The sequence below is a fragment of the Odontomachus brunneus genome, unplaced genomic scaffold (assembly GCF_010583005.1).
Source record: "Odontomachus brunneus isolate Ranch 3 - 2012 unplaced genomic scaffold, Obru_v1 Obru_scaffold_160, whole genome shotgun sequence".
Lineage (NCBI taxonomy): Eukaryota > Metazoa > Arthropoda > Insecta > Hymenoptera > Formicidae > Odontomachus > Odontomachus brunneus.
Window position 1 is genome coordinate 728,628 of NW_022639610.1, and position 20,292 is coordinate 748,919.

At 40.4% G+C, this 20,292-nt stretch overlaps 2 protein-coding genes across 7 annotated transcripts in view; one reads left to right on the top strand and one right to left on the bottom strand.

Moving 5' to 3' along the window:
• Nucleotides 1-20,292, bottom strand: part of LOC116850916 (neuropeptide CCHamide-1 receptor-like) — a 244,077-nt gene that overhangs the window by 217,595 nt on the left and 6,190 nt on the right. The window lies entirely within an intron of this gene.
• LOC116850913 (hemicentin-1) overlaps nucleotides 1-20,292 on the top strand; it is a 178,318-nt gene that overhangs the window by 113,318 nt on the left and 44,708 nt on the right. For both annotated transcript variants that reach the window (XM_032829742.1, XM_032829743.1), the window contains 3 exons: nucleotides 4,613-4,767; nucleotides 17,979-18,149; nucleotides 19,078-19,239. In XM_032829742.1, coding sequence (XP_032685633.1) covers nucleotides 4,613-4,767; nucleotides 17,979-18,149; nucleotides 19,078-19,239 — 488 coding nt within the window. The remainder of the gene's footprint in view (nucleotides 1-4,612; nucleotides 4,768-17,978; nucleotides 18,150-19,077; nucleotides 19,240-20,292) is intronic.

Below are 20,292 nucleotides of genomic sequence, written 5' to 3' on the forward strand. Positions count from 1 at the left end.
CTCTCTCTCTCTCTCTCTCTCTCTCTCTCTCTCTCTCTCTCTCTCTCTCTTGAACGAAAAATAAACTTCCATCAAAAATTCTGTACGACTCTATCTCTCCACTTATTCAAGTACGCCAAAAATCACGTAAATAAATCGAGATATATTCGTCAATAAGTTTTAATTTGCAACTAAAATAAAAATGAACCAGTGACATCGCGTCGGTAATCTCATTTATACTCGCATTTATATTTTATACTCGCAGTGATGAAAAAATTGGACATTCAGTTAAACGCGATTAAACTAAAGCGGCATCTATACAGACATTCCACATGAACTACACGAATTAAAGTGACACGATTGACACCGTGTTTAAAAAAACGCATTGTGGATTAATCGCCAATAATAGCTTTCATTTAAACAATCAATTGACACTTTTAGCATTCCGACAGCCATTATCACAGTCTTTTCCTTGCCTTCTATACAGTCTGGTATGACAATAATACGAAATGGATTTGCGTACTATATACGTAACTTTACTTTTTTATAGAAAAAAATACTATACGGCAATGTTATTTTCTATGCTAGCAAAGAGAGAGAGAGAGAGAGAGAGAGAAAACGAGAAACAAAAAAGTTCAACAATATGTGAGAAAATATTCGGTCCGCGTTTGACTTGTTTGGCTTACAGCGCGCACGCTGTACTTGACGGAAAATAACGAGATAATGTACGATGACACGATGATGAGAGACGAACCTGACTGATACGAAAGACAAACACGTTCCACGAAAATCTGGGTTCGAGGTGTGCTGCGATACAACGTAGTCCGCCTCTCTTTTATTATTGACAAAGAGTGCACGAGACATTGATTTAGTAAACTTACGGATTTACTTCCGCTCATTCGCTCTCTTTCGATTGATTTTCTTCGCCACTATATCTCAACCTTTTATCTAAACGTTTTATCACGCGATAACAGCGGACCAATTTTTCGCCAAGGTGTTACGTTCAGAACACTTCGCCCGCTCTGCTACAGTAATTTCACGAAAGCTTCTATTTGCCATTATGGACACTTTGGTGCACATTTCGCGGCAAAGATCTCCCAGAGAGGCAGTGTCCTTTGACGAACACTAAACTCCTGCTACAACGTATTCCCTGGAGCTTTAATGAAATGTTGCAACGGTGGTCGTATTGTCAAACACGACGCTGGAATTACTGTTAAGTACATTTTGCGTGACTCGGTGGTACTTGATCAAGATTGTGTCGCGCTCAGATCGGATAATAATTTTCCTAATCTTTGTGTATCTATTATATTAAAGAAGAAAAGAGTTGACAAATATAGTTACGCATATAGTAATCGTATAGTAATCGGTTATGACAGGAGCCAATGTGACAGTACAGAGTATAAGTATTTGGAAGAAAGAATTTATTTTAAATTCAGAGAACATTCTTTCGACAAGTAATTTTTGTGTATTTATAATCGATTACTCCATGTACTCATACATACACGTCAGCAGTGACTTTCGCAGAATCAAAATTCTAACGGAGCGTTAAAACTTCATTCGATAAAAAATGTGCAAAGTCAATTTGTAGCTGACTATACAATGTTTAACTTTTTGAATTTACGTTGCTATCGCAAAAAAAAATGATCGCGAATTTCCGCATAAGTCTCCCGTTTCAACGAGTAGTATCAGCTTCGATAAAACTCCACTCCGGACAGCTGTTGTTTTTCAGCAACCACGAAGCGAATATCATGATTAATTCAGTGAAAAATCGTGAGCGCTTATTACAACGGGATCACTTCCGTTCTCCTTTTCCTCACGGAATTTATCATTCCACGTTATACTTGTCGTTGCATAGATTTGGAAAGCAATTTGAGGCAATCTGCTCTCGCACGTCACTCGCGCGCGTGGTACGATAGCAAAGCAATATCCGGTAATTATACTCGTGAATTATATACATACGCAGTATGCCTGTGTGTTCCACTGGGAGTGCTGGTGGTGTTGTACACGATGGAAACAGCGCGTAAAAATTCCCATTTAATTGCAATACGAATTGCGTTTAGTCAAAGCACAGCCATCAATTCGGCGCAGCACTTTATGTAATATAATATGCGCATCCGCCATTTGAAGTAAAAGCGCGATATGCAATCACACTTTTGAATGTCTCGAAAAGAAAGGTCGTTTTTGTTTCATATTTTTATTTATTTCCTATTCCGTAATACCTACGTAAATACATTACGTTCTCCAATATCGCGGATTGCACGGGAAAGAGCGAAACTTATAATATTAATGCAGAATATGTGTGCGCTATTTATAAAATAATTTATAATGCGGCATACTGTTATCCAGATTAGTCGGAGTCCGGATTTGGAGCCAGAGAATACAATGTCGCGTATGCTCTGTCGTTATATGTGATTTTATTATACTCTGTGTGCCACGAAGAATACATAACGACCACCTACTGTCGCAAATGTTACCAGCGACAAACCTGAATTGACGATAATTCAGAGAAATTTCGAGAATTAACTATATTTATTTAAATTTGCAAATATAAGACGCGCAAAGTCGCGTCTCTAGTGATAAAGTCGCAGACTTTCGTTTCAGCGAAGAAAACGTCGATCGGTGAATGAGGTGAGAAGTAGATTGTAAATATCATATAGAGCGTTATATATGTGCATAAATAAGAGGGCTCTTCATCCGAGTGCGAACGCAACGCATGTATAAACGTCGTAATTAAGAGGTATCACTCCCGGGATATTTATCCCATGGTTCACGATATCGGTAATCTGATTATGTACGAAGGTAAGAGGAGTAATATAGTTTCGCGCTGCGTGTTGTGTCGCTGATTAGCGGTGCAGCGCATTACCGTATCGACAATGCGCTAATGGTAAACACGGCGTAAACGGTTCGTCGATCAAACAACACGCCAAAATGTCGGTTGACCGCGATCACCTGCATTTCATACTGTAGCAGGATTTGCGGCTTACAAAAACAATAATTCGTCACGTGCGTTCCACCGGGAGGCGAGAAACAAAAGCAACACGTGCACTTCAGTCAAAAATCCGCCGACGTTTTAATCTGACTAATAAACGCGATACTGGATTTTAGAGTACGGTATGGGCTGTACATGCGAACAGTATTGAATTTGAGTTTAGGATACGGATGTACACGCGCATATGAATACGCCGCGATAATTCCACTTTTTCCACAAACGCAAGCTCTGCGCTGCGACGTTCTAAAGAAACAAGGAAAAAGAAAGAAAGAGAGACCTTGCCATTTGTATAAATTATGTTTCCTATTCCTTTATCTCGTGTCTATCATTTCCTCCGTTTTCTTTCGCAATACGCACACTCTTGCTGGGTTTTCCGTCACCACCTTAGATGACGACAGGCGCAAGCAATCAATTTGATGGGGACGTAAATCGTATCGAACTGTGGCAAGTTCAATAGCAATGTTGACTGTACCGACGACCCAGCGTACTTATGTGTCCGTGGAGATACTCAGTCACTCGCATCTATTCACGGAATATCGGACACGACCTACATACATTGACTGCTATGCGTCTACACGGCATTCGCCGATATAAATGCCGGGACCTTCAACTGACGCATCTCATTGCTTCGTAGCTCGCTATCGTGCATTAATGGTCCACAAGGACGCCGTCGTATCGTGAAACGCGAAATTGCAGGCGATTGAATTACAAGCGATCAAATTTAATTACGACTATTCAAATTTCTCCGCAGTGCTGCATTACGCACGGGAGCCTTCCTTTATATAATTTATCCCCGTATGTGAATTATTAATGCACGCAATTGTATCAAGGGTCGTTGCATCTCGTTAATATTTCGTAAGTGAAATACATATATGCATACACATACACATATGTGTGTATATATATATATATATATGTGCGTGTGTACACAGCTATATATACATATATGTACATATATGTGTGTGTGTGTGTGTGTGTGTAAGCACACACGTGATACGTATAGTCGAACGGGCATATGTATAACATGTAGAATTGGATCGAGTGTACATGCAGTGATAACATCACCGCCTTATCGTCACAAATGGATTACACTACTCAGTCGGGATAACGACCAGATTAATCTCATTGATTGTCCGATTCATTACCCGACGTTAATCGCAATTTGAGATTGACATTACGTGAGGTCATTATACTTGCGTTGGCACGAACTACGCCCCGACATAATACCAGGCGGCCGCCATTAATAAAGTTCACAAACAATCGGCGTGGTCGCGATTAATGAGAGCTGCGCGTTAATTGCGAATGCACCGACATAAATTACATAAAAAATGAGCCGACGGGAATGTAGCAAGTGTGCGAGATTTATTAGATTCGGCGGGGAACTTCATTTGCACCATTGTTGTCACGTGAAATGCCTAATAAAAGTCCGTTAAATAAAGCGTTGCCGCCCAATATTGCCGTGTTTACGTTGCAAACTCGCCAGATTTTTCGCTAACGTTGTATCACATTAAATGAACGAAAATTCTGTCAAGTGAAATTAATTGGTGAAATTGCCGCGGTAAATCAACAAGACGTCTCTGCGAAGTCGCGTTTCTACGGTGCAATTCCCGAATTACTCTCACGCCGTCGCTGTGAATGTTTCAGGGCTGACATAGAATATTCGACGAATTCGTCGAAAACGTATCTGAAGATACCCGACGTCAAGCTGAAGGACGAGGGCCTCTACAAGTGCGAAGCCACGTACATGGCGGTCAACCGCGAGTGCAACAACGTGCAACACATTATCCTCAACGTTACAGGTAAGCTTCGTTGCATTATACAACGTTAACGAATTAATGCATTCTCACGATGAATTCATATTCTAAAATTTATGTTCTCGCGAAACACATAAAAAGCATCGAAAAAAGCATTGCCGTTAAACCTTTTGCCGTTTTGCGCAAAGTATATAAAGATTTCTTTTTTTTCTCACTCTCTCTCTCTTCTTTTTTTGTTTTTTTAATAATTTATAGAAGGTAATATCGCGAAAGATTTATCGAAGCCATTTTGAGAAAACTTTTCGCGCGAACGCCGTAAATTACACGCGCCTAAAAATTATTTTTAGCCGAGCGATCTGTTTGCACCCTCTAGAGGTACGCACCGCATTCATATTTTAAAAGCATGGTTGCAAGAGAGCAGCCTGCATCAACGAAGGAACGACGCACTAGGTACGATGTATACAGCACATTTCATCGTTTCGTATTATACATACGTAAATCTGTTTCCCCACCTTCGTTGCATTTTTACCACGTCGCGTCGTATTTATCATACCATTATTCTGTAACTTGAACGTGGTACTTCTCGAAAGTAGCGCGTTGCGCGACTTGATCTACTTATATCTCTCTAACGTTTCGTATGTGTGCGTGATATATTTATGGTGGCCCGTGCTGCACTCAGGAGGGTGAAAATGGCATGTGCAAATCGGAACATAGCGTATACGTAGCCGGGACTCGCGTTCCATAAATCAGCCAATGTTTATTTCAGACCAACGGTTACACGTGATCGTTCTTGCCAATATTTCAATTTTGCGCGATACGTCTGAACGATAGACAACTCGTTACGGATGACCCTTTTACGAGATTGGCGAGCAACGATGCGTAGTTTACTTCGAAACACTTTTACATCGCGAAAGTAGAGATCTCTTTTACATCTTGCGGTCAATTGCCAAAATTCACTGTACTTGCAATTACAATCTCTCCCGTGCTTTCGTAATTTTCGTTGTTTTTCTCTCGTTATACAGCAATATATCTAAGAGAAGGAGAGAGAGAGAGAGAGAATTTAGAGAATTTATCGCAGAAAAACTGCGAGACTGATATGTCATGGTGTTCCTATTTTGGTAACTCGAGCGATGTTTCTATTATATTCATATAAAAATATCAGAGCTGAACATAGTACGCGCGTGCACAAAATGTTCCATCGACGCGCCTCTCGCGCTTTGAATTCTCAAGATACCGCACCGACTTCCCTCTGGCTAAAGTTCCGCTCGTAGTTTCGAGTGTTTTTCTGCGATTACCCAGGTCAGTCTGTAACACACGAATTCGAGCGTAGAGAGCACACTCCGTCGCGCGCACTAGTTAATTTTCGCGGAAGCTGGGTAACCACGGACGGTGATCTGGGTTAAACCTACTTCAAATTATACATCGATAGCTCGGGTTAGATCGGATAACTCCTAACTTTCCGAAGAGTCAATGCCGACAAGTTGAGCTCAAGTTAGAACCTCGCCGGCCCGGTATCTCACGTAGTCGAGGATACACGAGTTCTCTATGGTGATACTTGACTATTCCATTTAACGTCCCCCGTTAATTTTGTAAACACGTTTTACGCGCGCGCGTCACAGGCCCGTTTAACGGATAAATAGCATAATCACGGCAGGATGTTACTTAACCTGGTTAATGCTTCATCATCAGACTGTGGTGTCGCGGTTTGCCTGAGCTAATTTATCTCACGTTAAATCCATATGCGCGCACGAAATCTTTGAAAGTCAGGGATGCGCCGGAAGGAACCCCGGGAATTACGATGTGCAATTATGAGACATAAAACATTCATTGTGTACAGTGAAAATGTATACCTTTATACTTATGCGATGAGAGTGGAATTTTCCGCGGTAGCTTACTAACCCTTGAATATTAAACGAGACATAAGAAGAGACGATTTACATATTCCCACGTTAAGTGATAATAAATTTACTCCTCATAGAAATAGGAAAAGATTTCATTCGTAACAGCTGCGCCATTATTAAAACCAGTTAAGACAGTGAGAAGAATATAAAAAAGAAGTCGAATATTATTCAAGCCTCTTCTCCCCTCGCGATCGCTGGTGGAGGAAATAAACGATAGGAGGAACATTAGTGGTTTCTAATTATCCTGCGCGGAGTTATAGGTTAATTACGCTATTAAGTAACTCGTAATAAGACCGCCACTGAAATTTTCGATAAGGTAAGGTTGGAAGCCCAAATTCGTCGGAGGAAACGTCTCTTCCACGTCGGGATGAAAACTTTTTGAGGCGAGCCTGTCGTTTAAGCGTTATTGTATTACGCGATATTATCTCTTGGCGACTTATCCCTGCAAGTTTATGAAGAATGAGACTATTCCGGCCGGAACGGTTTATCCGACGGACGTACCGATTTTCCGTGGGTACGCGTACGCGAGACGTCGACGACGAACGTGAATGGAATCACTGTGTGTATATGAAATTTTGCCTGCTGACTGATCTGTCTTCTTCGCCGTCGCGCACCGTGTCTCGTGATATCGCGAGTTAAACGAGTAGGGCGAAGGAGTTTTCAAGTGTCATCGCGACAGTACCTACACGCCCGCGTAAGCGGTGTTCAGGAACTTTCTCAGTCTCATAATGGGGGATCATATTCTTCTTGAAGTTTCAAGCGGGGATTGTCTCGGCAGAAATTAATTTTGAGGTCTAATTAAAAAGATGAAACTCCCCCGGTAATCACTCCCGAAATACTACCAAATTTCTTAGCTGTGGATAAGCCAAAACGGTCGTCGACCTTATCTTCGATCATTGTATTATTTTGTGTTTGTATTGCAAACTGCTATTATTTGCACCTTGAAGGTAATTAAGACAATAGAAATATTATAGAGCTGAATGCGATATTCTTTGGAAACGAGAAGAAAATCTTCTATCGTCTATTCACTTTATCGTTCATTTCAGTAGAAAACGTTTTAAATAGGAACGTTTTTCCGCGAGATCTATGCAGGGGATTCCACAACTTCTATCGTTTTGGTTGCGAAGCCCTCAATTGAAACGCGAAAGGAACACGAAAGAACTTGGGAGAAGTTGCTCTTGACGCATAAGTGATCGCGACCTCAATTTGTCGAACTTAAACCGCTGTCTCGCGAATTTATATATCAGACTGCTCCTCTAGAAGGACGGACGTGTCTTGAATTCTATCACGAAACGTAATATCACCGGTTCTGGCAATTTAGGGCATGCAAAATCACTGCTGCAAGATGAAAGTAGCCGAACATTTTGAAATTTGAGTAAGGAAAAATCTCGAAGATCCTATTTGTTTGCTGTTGTAAACAGTTGTTGCAAGTTAAAACTAACAGTTTTGTTAAAACTAACAGTTTTGTTAATAAAACATTCTATTTCGGTAAAAACTAAATTTCATCTTTGCATCGAGATTTTGTCTGATTTAAAAATCTGATAAATATTTAAATACGAAGATAAGATTAAATAAGAAGATTAGAAAACAGATCCTGTATAAATAACATATTCGTAATTTCTCTTTATTTGCTGAGTTGGATATTATGGTGTCAAGCGGTTTGAGATTGATAATAACTTTAATGAGTGTTTCCAAGTTACATAGCGAAGAAGAGAAATAAAGGGAAAAATAAAATGATAAAAATACGTCGTACCATATTTTCTTGATATTTTTCTCTGGGAATATAATTTCAACATTGTAGCTGACATATACTATATCTTAGATGATATTATGACAACAAAGCGGATACTACTTCAGAAATTAGTGACAACGATAATAAACTTTATATCACATTATTATTGTCTCATGAGATACATCGACAGTTATATATTTCATAATTTTGTAAGTAGAAAAGAAAGCAGAAACACGAGATAAAACGGAGCAGAAACTAATTCGAAATCTTGAGAAATGGTATCATCAAAAAAATACAAAAATGTTGCAATTTTTGGTTCGCATAAATCTGTATCGATCAACAATCGTATTTTGTGAAACTTGAAGATAACGGAAGCGACGCGACAGAGAAAGAGAGAGAGAAATCACAATAAAAGGGCAACGATAGTTTCTCGTTAACGACAAAATGGCGCAAGAAGGTTGGATTTCGTCACAATTGTCTAGAACGATATTTACGAGCGACTAGCGTCAATTTTGATAAAATACGTCGGATATACGTCGCACCCATTACACCGCAGCGAGGTAAAGTGATGACGCAAAAGTAGCTTGCGAGCTCTCCTGCGACAGGCGTCGACATTAATCTACATAGAAGAGCATAGGACGAAGCTGTGCACGAAACGATATCGCGTATCACACCCGTGCCTGCACTTACCTAAACTCGCATACGCGCACACAGTGGCGGATTATCCGAACACCTCGTGCTGGCTAGGACATCACTGTGCAGATTTATCATCAGATAAATAATACTATCGGGAAAATAGGACGCACCAACAGGACCAAGGACGAAGAAAGCTAACGATTTTCAGAGTCGATTATTCTCTGATGGAAGTCAGCGCTACGCTCTATTACAGTCCATCTTAATCACATTACGGACGGGAGATAAAGAAGAATTTCACCATCGTGAAATTTCACGCGGAATGCAAGTGCGCGCGCGCACGAGGACCGCCATCACGCTATTATTATGTTATATAAAAATTACATTAAAAATTACGTTATTAATTTTTACAATCCCGACTAGCGGTGTGAATTTTTAAATTATTCCTTATATCATACCGTTCTCTCTCCCGCGCAGCGGCTCATTTGCTAGATTGCGCCATTACAAACTCGGATAAAGCTCCGTAAAATAGCTGCAGGCACGCCGTAGGATTTTAACACCGCCGGTGCGACACGGATGCGCTTTCATACTGAGATTAGACAGCGGGCCGAGCTACAGTACACGGAGCGCTATTTCTTCTTTCGTTCCGTACGTGCTCCGCTTTGCGGAGTGCTTGCGTCTTCGCTCTGTGAAACTACCGACGATTGCGATACCTCCTTTTAAGTTTCGACGACTAACTCGAGCGTCGCGGATGTACGGGGATTCGTCGTCGGCGAGTGTCTAGGGAGATCCTATCAAAACCATTTTCGCGAATTCCACACAAGGCGCACATACACGTCCAAACTCGTTTCGTTCTGCTCGTTAAATTGCCCGATTCTCCTCACGGCGTCTCGGTGATTCCCTCCGTCGTTTACGGTGCATCACTTTTTATGCGGGAGATTAGCGCAAGTAGAGACTTCACGCGTTATTATTTCACGCGTTTATGCAACGTGATATACTGTCGCCGACGACTGGAGGAAGATGTCCCCTCGATCGTCAATTTGGAAACTGAACGATTCTCCTGAATGCATGAAAGAAATCGTCGGTACTTCACGGCACGTAGTTATCACGTAAACTGGTTGTTTATATTTTGATTGGAATTTATTGTTGGTGAATCGCGTCTTGGGATACATGCAAGCGGAAATCAAAGGCTCGTTTTCGTGAGTGGCTGATTAGATCACTTCTCATGCGGAAGATTAGCGCATGCACTGCTATTATTTCGCGCATTTGCGCATCGCAACGTGCTGTCGACCGAAGGAAGATGTCACCGGAGGAAACGTCCCCACGCAATCGTCAATTTGAGAATTGAATGATTCTCCTAAATGCACGGGAGAAATAGTCGGTGCTTCGCGGCGCGAAATTATCACATTAACTGGTTGTTTACATTTTAATTGGAATTTGGTTATTGTTGGCGAATTGCCTTGTGATGCATGCAAGGGGAAATCAAAGGGTCGTTCTCGCGAATGGCTGATTAGATGGGATTCGGATCTGCAGCGCGATAGTGTGAGCTGTTATCCAGCAGAACACACAATGCAGTATACCTATCCTTTTCCGATACACACGGAAGATCGTGGCAATCGGACAATGCATGTATTTGCGTTTGCCGGGCGAAGTTGCCGCGAGGATTACTATGCATTCTGCGCGTGTATCGATAGCACTGCCGTGTGCCGTGGATTATAATATCAATGAATTCCAGCCTGGCGTTTGGGGGAGGGTTAGCTGCGCGAGGGCAAACAACTTTGCGCTTTTACGACTATTACTGAGTAAGGAAATATCATTTCGCCAACTGCCGTACAAAGGCGAGCGATAAAAGGTCGCAAAGTTTCGGGCTCAGTCCGTCGTAGTAAGTCACGCCAATTCCAGTAAGGAATGCGCGAGACGCGCCGGCAGAAAAATCCAGAAACCGTCTTGTAAAAAATCGCAAAAGCTACTTACGATCTAATGACGCCCCGGCGTTCCCCTCGCTCTCGCCGAGTAATCTCTTTCTATAGTAGTACAAAGTTGCCGTCGTAGCTGGCGGTCGTTGAGGGGACTTTAAAAGTCGTTTTCAAGTATATTATTCATAAACTTTATCGTCGTCGTTGGAGTGCGCGGAATGTTCGCGGACCGACCGAATCGCCTTTCATCGTAATTTTCTGGGAATGGCAGGGAGTGCAATGACAATGATAAATCCACTGACCGGCGGCGGGCGTAGGATATTTTTGGAGGCTCGATTTTTTTTTTTTTTTTTTTTTTTACGCAATTAAGAGAGATCCGATTTCGTCACAAGTGCCAATTAAACGCACGGGTGTCATGGACGCTCGAAATCGAGACTTATACGATTTTATGCGTGCACGAATAAGATCGAAATCATTTTATAATTAAAACCATTAGAACCCCACCATTATAGTCAGAGCAACTTATGCAATTTTCTGTCTCAAGCGTCACACGTGTAAGGCTGCAAATCATGTGACTCTCAATCTAGTGAATATTCAGACATTCATGGCACCGTGTGTCTACGTCGGCGACTTTCGACGATCGCCACGCACAACGAGACGATCACGAGTCGCGAACGATTGCACGGCAAATTTACTTAATTCAACGAATCGCATTCATTTTCTGTAACGCAAGAAACGGTCCATCGCCGGCGCGTTTTCCAATATCCATTATGGTAGGCCGCTCGCGCGCGGTCACCGTCCCGCTTCGAACCGCTCGCAATCGCGCGAAAACAATCGATCGTATGACCGCGCAAATTACCGGCCGTGTAAAACGGGAAAATTAATGCCGCCCGCGCCGGGAGCTTCTCTCTCGTTCGGACTTGTAATAATAGCGTGCGAGCACGACTGTTTTCCCATTCAGCGTGCGGGCATTATCGTTGAGGCCGTGCGATTTTACGCAGCGCCGTTTCGTCATGAAGATACCAAGATTTTCGCAATTTTTAACATCACGGGTAAAGTTCCCTGGCTTTGTCGCAGTGAAAAAAATTTCACTTCAATTTCCTTGTCGAGTTCGGTTCGTTTCCGAGAGTAGCGCTCGGTGGTGGTGCTGCTGCTGGCAGTGTGGTGTGGTGTGTCGGTGATGGTGGCGACGGTGATAGTATGGTGGTAGTGGCGGTGGTGGCGGCGGCGGCCTCGTATGTAAGGCAACGAAGCTTTTTCGCTCGCAACCGTGCGCACCACCTGCCGTCCAATCCCGTTTTTCGCATTGACCGAAACGGGAGATTTTTAATCGACAATAGTAGCAGTCGTACTTTTTCCAGTATTAAAGGATTACAACCAGGAAACGTGGTCGACGAGTTGGAGTACGCGCGCGCGGCTCCCAACGGATTTACATGGCGTCGCTGAGCATTCTCGGCGGACTTTGTTTCATTTCATTTCACGAAGGTGAGGAACTCGTCTCTTTGTGGCTTTAAACCCCCCGGTGTGTCAGCATTTGTGTCTCCAGTGTACTCGGCTTGCCATTAATTTGCCGAAGAGATCTTTGAATAACCTTGTTTGCTTGTCCGACGCGTATCAAGAGCATCAGTCGAAGAGGAGAAAAGTCGCGACGCGCTTGTTGGTTGGTGAAGGAATTTTACTTTGATTTTGTATCAAAATACGTCGACTAAACTTTTGGACTGTTGGTCACACAGACGTAAATTCATACAAGATATCATTTGTTATTACATTGATATAATTTTAGCATATAGAGATATAAATTTTTTACTGAAAGAGCGATTTCCCATTCCGCGTAATTGAGCTGGATAATTTATCACGTAAAAGTGGAATACTTCGACCGGTCGCGCGAACGCCGTTTCGGCGCTATTCACATTTTATGAAGGACCACTTGTCTGGCGACCGATCCAATTGAGTATTCTCCACGGCGAAAATTGTGGCCTTCGAGAATATGGTAAAGCGTGAACTCGGCCGGCGCTTCCCTCATTGGATTGAGCACCCGTTATATTCTCTCAACTTAGCCATTGACGTGATTTAATATGACTGCATCTTATTAAAGTTGAATCAAGAGTTATCTTAACGGACGTTAAAGCGCAAAGTATAACGAACAGTATGGAATTTTTGGGTTTCTCCGCGACATACGCGAAAACAAATTGAAATATTGAAATTATAAAAAATTATAATTCTACATTAGTCGCAAGTGATCGATCGCACAGTCGCACTATGGCAAGGCGCAAGAATCTTGCGATATGAGTTTCTACATTCCAATCGTTAGTCGTAAGTCACAGTCAATCAACAATGTCAATGTTTTACTGACGTCCACGAAGTTCCCGTCTTCGAAATTCATTCAAACACCGAAATGAACACAAAGCAGCGCCGACATTTTCAATTATTTTTACTACTTATGGCAAAATTGATACTATAGAATTCTAGGCTTTTTTTTCTATGATTTTACTAAACATCTTGGAACCAGGACCTCGGTTTACAATCTTTATCAAATCCACGTTATTTTTATGAATACTCTCAGAGTTTATATCCAGATATTTATCTTCATTTATTTCTAAATCACTCATTATTAAAGTTTCCTAACCTTAAAGCTTTGTCACACGCGGAACAGAAAAGACGAACGGATAGCTTAAGTAAACGTCATAACTTACATAACTGTGCGAAGCTGGACGCTTATTGACTGTCGCGAGATCGCAGAAATGCAAACTTTGGATTCCAGCAAACCTTGCGATTGCTACTAGCAACAGCCTTACGGCCGGAAATAATATCGCTTGCGATCGTGCAACTGGCTGTTTGTCACTAATGTAGAACGACCTTTAGTATCAAGGTATTATCGTTTAGTGGGAGAAACGTGCGCTACGCGCTCAAAGGTAATACGATTTGTTAGCAATCCTGAACGCAGAGCGAAACATTGTTCTCCCGTAATGAAAGGCGACAAAGACATAAGCCGTATAGAAACTCGTTAACAAATTGTTTAACGAATCACGCGCGTCGTATTTCGTCAAATATCGATCAACGTCTGAAACTCGTTAGCGGACTTTATAATACATCACTTCGTCAAAACATGCCTCTTTGTAAAAAGGCTTTGTGTAAAAAAGGCGTGCCTACTACAAAGAATGGTATCGACCTCTCGGCGTCACGGTTCTACAAAAGTGAGTTTATCGTGTACCATCAGATGTCAACGAGATTCGTCAACAAATTCTGCCTTGCAGCAAAGTACAAGAGCGCAGTGGCTCTGTTTCGCTCGGGTTATCAACGGCGCGTCCGCGTAATACCCCCGATTCGCGAAGAATCGCGAGAGCGAATTAAAATTACAACGCAACAACATGCGCGGTAGTAAAAATTTACCGTTTCACCAAGGGTGCCACTCGCGAGTTTGCGATATGAATCTCGCTGAAAAGAGTTATTTGATATTCAGGCACTTGAAAGTCCAATATACATATGCGGACTACTGTTGCGCGCGTACATGTCGGGAAAATCGCGAATAGTACATTTTGCGATAGTACTTTGCGATACTGCGACTTTGACTGTAAAGGGGAAATGTTACAATAGTTCTCTCGCGGACGTCACTTGCGCATATTGAAGAGTTTATTCATATCCGGCATTTCATTCAACTTCAAATGAACGCGCGAGAAGACATGAGATTCTCTGTATAGCCAGTTTACGGCGAAACTTACGAGGTCGCGTTTAGATTAGAAATTGCGACTGTTTGCGGTAAAAACGCGCATGACAAATGCTACGCGTACGCGCGTCTCCTGTTCGCGTAATAATCATAATGAAACATAAATTCAAAAAGCAATGATACGCTTATTAATTAGTAAGCGTAGTGCTTAATTAATTATTCTTAACATTATTGGGTGAACGGCTATTTTAATAACTTTCAGTCAGTCTCTCTACAGATAAAAAACAGAACGATATTTTAATAATTCATCTCTTTAATTTTCATAAAAAAGCATCCAAGTTTCAGAAACGTATTTTAATTTTGCGGCTCCAAAAATATAGGAGAACTACTTTTAATAGAATTGGTTGACAAAATATATAATCTTCGTGTCTCATTAGACTTAACTGATTACGCTGTCCAACACCATTCTGCCCCATGAGTGTGAATAGCCATTTCTGGCGCATTTACGGCCACTAAACACGATGGATGTTGCCCAAATTTAGCTATCACGTCACAATTTTCAGAAAAATAGGATAGAACGCACCAAAAACAACGGTTTTTAGGGGTTTCCTGACATTGTAGCAACGACAAAAAATTGTTTTCTTAATTTCGCTAATGCCATAAGAAAATATAAACGTTAAGCTTTAAAATACGTTCCGTCTCGTGCGATTTTTCGTTTGGAAGATATAGCTGTTAAAATTACTGTAAATTTCATTTACATGGGAAAAGTAATAATTTTAAATAGCTATATCTCATAAATCGTACAGAGACGAAATAAAACGTATTTTAAAACTTAAAGTATTTTCTTGTGGTATTAATGAAATTAAGAAAAAAAATGTTTCTATCGTTACTCCAACATCATAAAATCCTTTCAAAATTATCGGTTTTGATCCAGTTTATCCTGTTTTTCTTAAGATTGTGACATATTAACCAAATATAGACAACAGATCCATATTTATCGACCAAAATCTACTAAATGATTAAAATGACTCCTCGTATTCGGGGAAAACTTTGTCGGACGGTGTTATTTTCACTAATCCACTGATATACCAAATTGATATATCGTATGAGATTACTGGGTTGATCAATTCGACCCGAAATCCTGAAATGGAACCCAGAAATAAGTAATACAAAAGACGTTCATTGTAGCCCGCTTTCCAGATCGCCGCGCCATAAAGACTTCAATTTAGTGTAAGAGTAAGCTGCGGATGAAGTCTTGGAAATGTTTAAACGAACGAAGTACGAAATGTAAGCAACGGAAAGTGAGAAGATTTAGAAGCCGATACAATCGCTCTCGACATTTCCTGCCGGGCAAAACGTATCAGGAGAAACCTTACATCTGAATTTAAAAGATACATTAACACATCACAAGGAAAATAAATCTCCGGTTAATACAGAATGTTGAAGGATATTCTAACGTGCATAGATTAACATTTTGATACACTAATATTTGCAGTTCTCTACGAGAGATACACGCGTTCAGTATTCCGAATATAATAATACTTCTGAGGACACAAATAATACATATTACGAATTATTTCATATCACAAGATACTGTTTTTGTGACTATCTGACTTTTTAAAAATACTATAAATCCTTCCTTAAATCAATATTTATTATCATTTGTCAACGACATTACCCGATCGATCGCACACGTGATAAAAAAAGCTGAATGAACACAATTAGTAGAAAAATAGAAAATAGGATTTCATTGAAATATTTCAGTTCTTTTAGAGAAATTTCCGCGTAATTTTAATGAGCTCAACAGGATCATTGAGATCTCTTCCTCGGTGTTTCGCTCATATCACATTCCCAGCCACGATGAGTACAGCGAAAGCTTATTTCGCAAACTATGGAACGTTAAATGCACTCGAATATGTTCCATCATTAGCGATTCCATAACTCATTTTTGCCGTATGGCTAGCCTTAAAAATGGTATTTGTCTGCAGCAGTATTTACATTTAATGCTGCGCCAAGTATGCATACACGTAAGCATGCAAATGCTTTCAGTATACACGACACGGTGCGTTTATAGGTGCGTGTAAGCACGTACACAACAACAGCTACATAATAGAGCATATCATGGCCTGAAGGCATTCAGTCGGTGTTACTGGGCGTCTGATTTATAGGTTCCCGAGAAGACGGCGCGTATTTGATAAGTGGCAGTCACTTAACTCTCATAGGAATTGTAGAAAGTTAGAAAACTCTTCAGTCCGGAAAATCGATATGGCGGCGGTTTAAAATTTCAAACCATGCAATACTTATCGGTTTACCTCCAATGCGCGAAAAGAAAAAAACTTATCGGATCGAACGTGCCGTGAGCAGAGATGTAGCGGAGCTTTCGAATGTCGTGATCGAATTTCTCATTACGGGAAAGCATACGTCACAGAAAAAAGAACTTTTCTCTCAGATTGAAAGAATTTATGTATCAGTTTTTATTACTGGAAATGCTCTCACGATACGTAAAACGACATATAATTAACGTATACATAATAGCCTGCCGTACGAACTTGAATTAGTACTTCAGTCGACTGAAGATGCTATTTTAGACGTCTAAAGATAAGTTGGCAAGCGTACTCTGACAATTGTCTCTATACGATTGAAGTAAATGATATTTACGTGCAGAATACAACGGTGAATAGACGGTGAAATTTATACCTACATTTTTATACAGGACAAATATAAACATCATCGATTTGCACGAGACGAAACGCTGAAAATATCGGCATATCCACGTTACAGTCGCGGTTTCGTTATTTACGGCGCACAAACGCTGAACGGCAGATTAAGTGTTGACATTTGTGACATTCGCGCGCAGCGATCGATTCACGTATAACTTTAAGCGCGAGAGCCGGGCATTTCCATAAATACGTTATTTATGACGAGATATCGTAGATGCAATTTTTTTGCAAAGCGTCCTCGTTACTTTCTTAAACATCAAAGCGAAACGGATAGTTTTCTAACAAGGCAACCGAGCGCCATCTCCGTGTGTAAGAGAATATGCGATGTACATTCTTGTTAAGAGATTCTGTAATGCGAAATAAAGGTTATTCCGTCAAAGAGTTTATTTAAAGAATGCATTTATTCGAGGACGAGAAATAGCAGAGAGAGAGAATGTGCTATTTCACCGCACGCGCATACTTAAGAGAAATGTACAGTTATTTATGAAGGCAAAGTATTACGATTATACATGTCCGATTATTGAGTGCCAGTATTGTGCTCGCACACGACAGAGAGAGAGAGAGAGAGAGAGAGAAACGCTGAAAAAATATTTTAGAAATTCGTGCGATATTCAAAACGACGAAAACCAAACGGGAATATTTCGCAGAAAGGAACAATTTTCAATATGAATGTATTTATGTATGTTACAGTGCAACCGGCGTACATACGTGTCATCGATGAAAATTCAAAGAACACTCTGAGCACCGGTGCTACTTTAGGACCTATAAACGAGGGTTCGACGATATCCTTGTATTGCGAGAGCGGTGAAGGCAAACCTATACCCACGGTCGAGTGGTTTAAAGGTGACCAACTACTCGAAGGTAAGATTTGCAATATATCGTGACTTGGCCGAAAGCGACAGAGCAGCGTATCAGTTCGTATCGTTATGCGTGTCTTTAAGGGAATTTCGAAAAAGATATAAATGAAACACGGTTCTCCCCTCTTTGATCAATGTTGCTCGTTACTACTAACAACTTACTGCCACTTTGGCAACTCGTGCATCGCATTTCGAGATTTTCTCTTTACGACAAATATACTTATACGATATGGGTACCTTTATATACTTATAACCAACCTGATATCTCAATATTGAGACCGGTTATATGAAACATATGACCTGGCTTGGAAACCTTTTCTTTTTTCTTTTTCTTATTGAAATAATATCTTGCCTTTCCGTAGAGTCAAAGTTTATTGTCTTCGACGAAAGCAATAAATGATATTAATTTGAGCTCTGGGAGATGCAAACAATTGCTGAATACATGAACATAATGTACTTCAATACTCTCTGCTCGCAAGCTTCAGCATACGAAACTTTATTTCATACATAATATCCTAGTTGAAGATAAATGAACGTCGCAAATGTATAATTTTATTTCCACGCTTTGCTGGAATTGCGGTGTGAATTAAAATGTAGAAGGATCGTTACCACTAAACCATTATTCAAGCGTGACTGCTGAAAGGCAAGGAAATACTTGACGCGTTCTTCATTAATCAGTTAGTAGATAATGATACCGAATTATTAAGGGAATTTCTCATTTTTCATTTAATTGTTAAAAAGGTATTAGTTCTACATGAATCTTCTGGAAAATGACTGATTAAACGCTCTCGCAATTCATCGCTGTATGCGTACATACATGTATTTCGATGTATGTTGCGTTCTCGAAACTTATGCGACGCTTTTCACAACGCGTAACTAGAATCGTATGTTCAACGTGTATACGTCGAGAAATAGAAACTGTTTCATTACAGCGACGAGTTCGTCGACCATCGCTGATACTGGGATAGGCACTAACAGTAGTTTGCTAGAGATGCAAATTACACGGAAAGAGTTAGGTGCAACGTTCACGTGTAAAGTCAACAATATTGCTCTCGTGGAACCACTCACAGTTGATATTAAACCAGACGTACATGGTGAGTATACACATCTTTTCAAGAATAACGCAAGATACTCCTCTCACCGTGAAATAGCATTCATAACATATGCACGAGGTTATATCTGAAATTCTCGATTCCCATTCATGTGTGTTCACTATTTATTGACTTTTATAAATACACACAGAGGCAGGTGCTGTATCTTATTGTATTTTAATATACTAATGTGCAACGTTTTTTAATGCTTTACTAAATTTGTAACAAATGTTATTTCTTTCATTTACCATTATCACTGGAAAATTGTCACTTACATTATTTAAACCGAGTCTGAATTATTCTTGATATTCATACTAATTGCCCTAAAATGAAATTTTTCATCTACATAAGATATACATATATCAGTACTAAAATATTTCCTGATTCCCTATCATCTATATATGGATTTGTTATTGAATACGACATCGATTACCGGTGGATAATAGTACGCCGGATTGTCCCACAATTTCAATAACATAGAATAATTTGTGTACAATATACGCAATGCGATAATCATCGATACAAACTCAATATGAACATAGTAATAGGATGAACGAATGTGGATACTTGGACCTAAATTTTCAACAATTCCGACGGGTATCGTTTATTCATTAAATCAAAACAAATGGGTACATCGGGTAAACTCACCGTCGGGGTATGAATATGAATAGTACTACGACCAAAGACCGCTAGATCAACGTAGCGGAAACGAGGAGAATTTTTGTGCCAAGTGTATTTGCTGCAGAATATAAAGTAGCTTAAGTTTCGAAGTCAATTAACGTCTCCTACCAAGATCTCGAGCGGGTTATGCAGCTCGAAAGATTAAAGAGTTTCAGACGAGTCGTACTTCAAAGGTGTGAAGAAAAAACGAAATTTTGTTTCTCAGTTATAGATGGATTTTAATCTAATAGGAATTGAAGGCTTGATTGTCGAGTTACTTGTGTCGCAAAATAAACGAAAATGTCGATGACAACCGGTTATTCAATACTTTAAAAAAAAATTATATCAAAAAGATTACATAGCAGGTCGTGGAAAATTCAGAATAAATTATAAAAA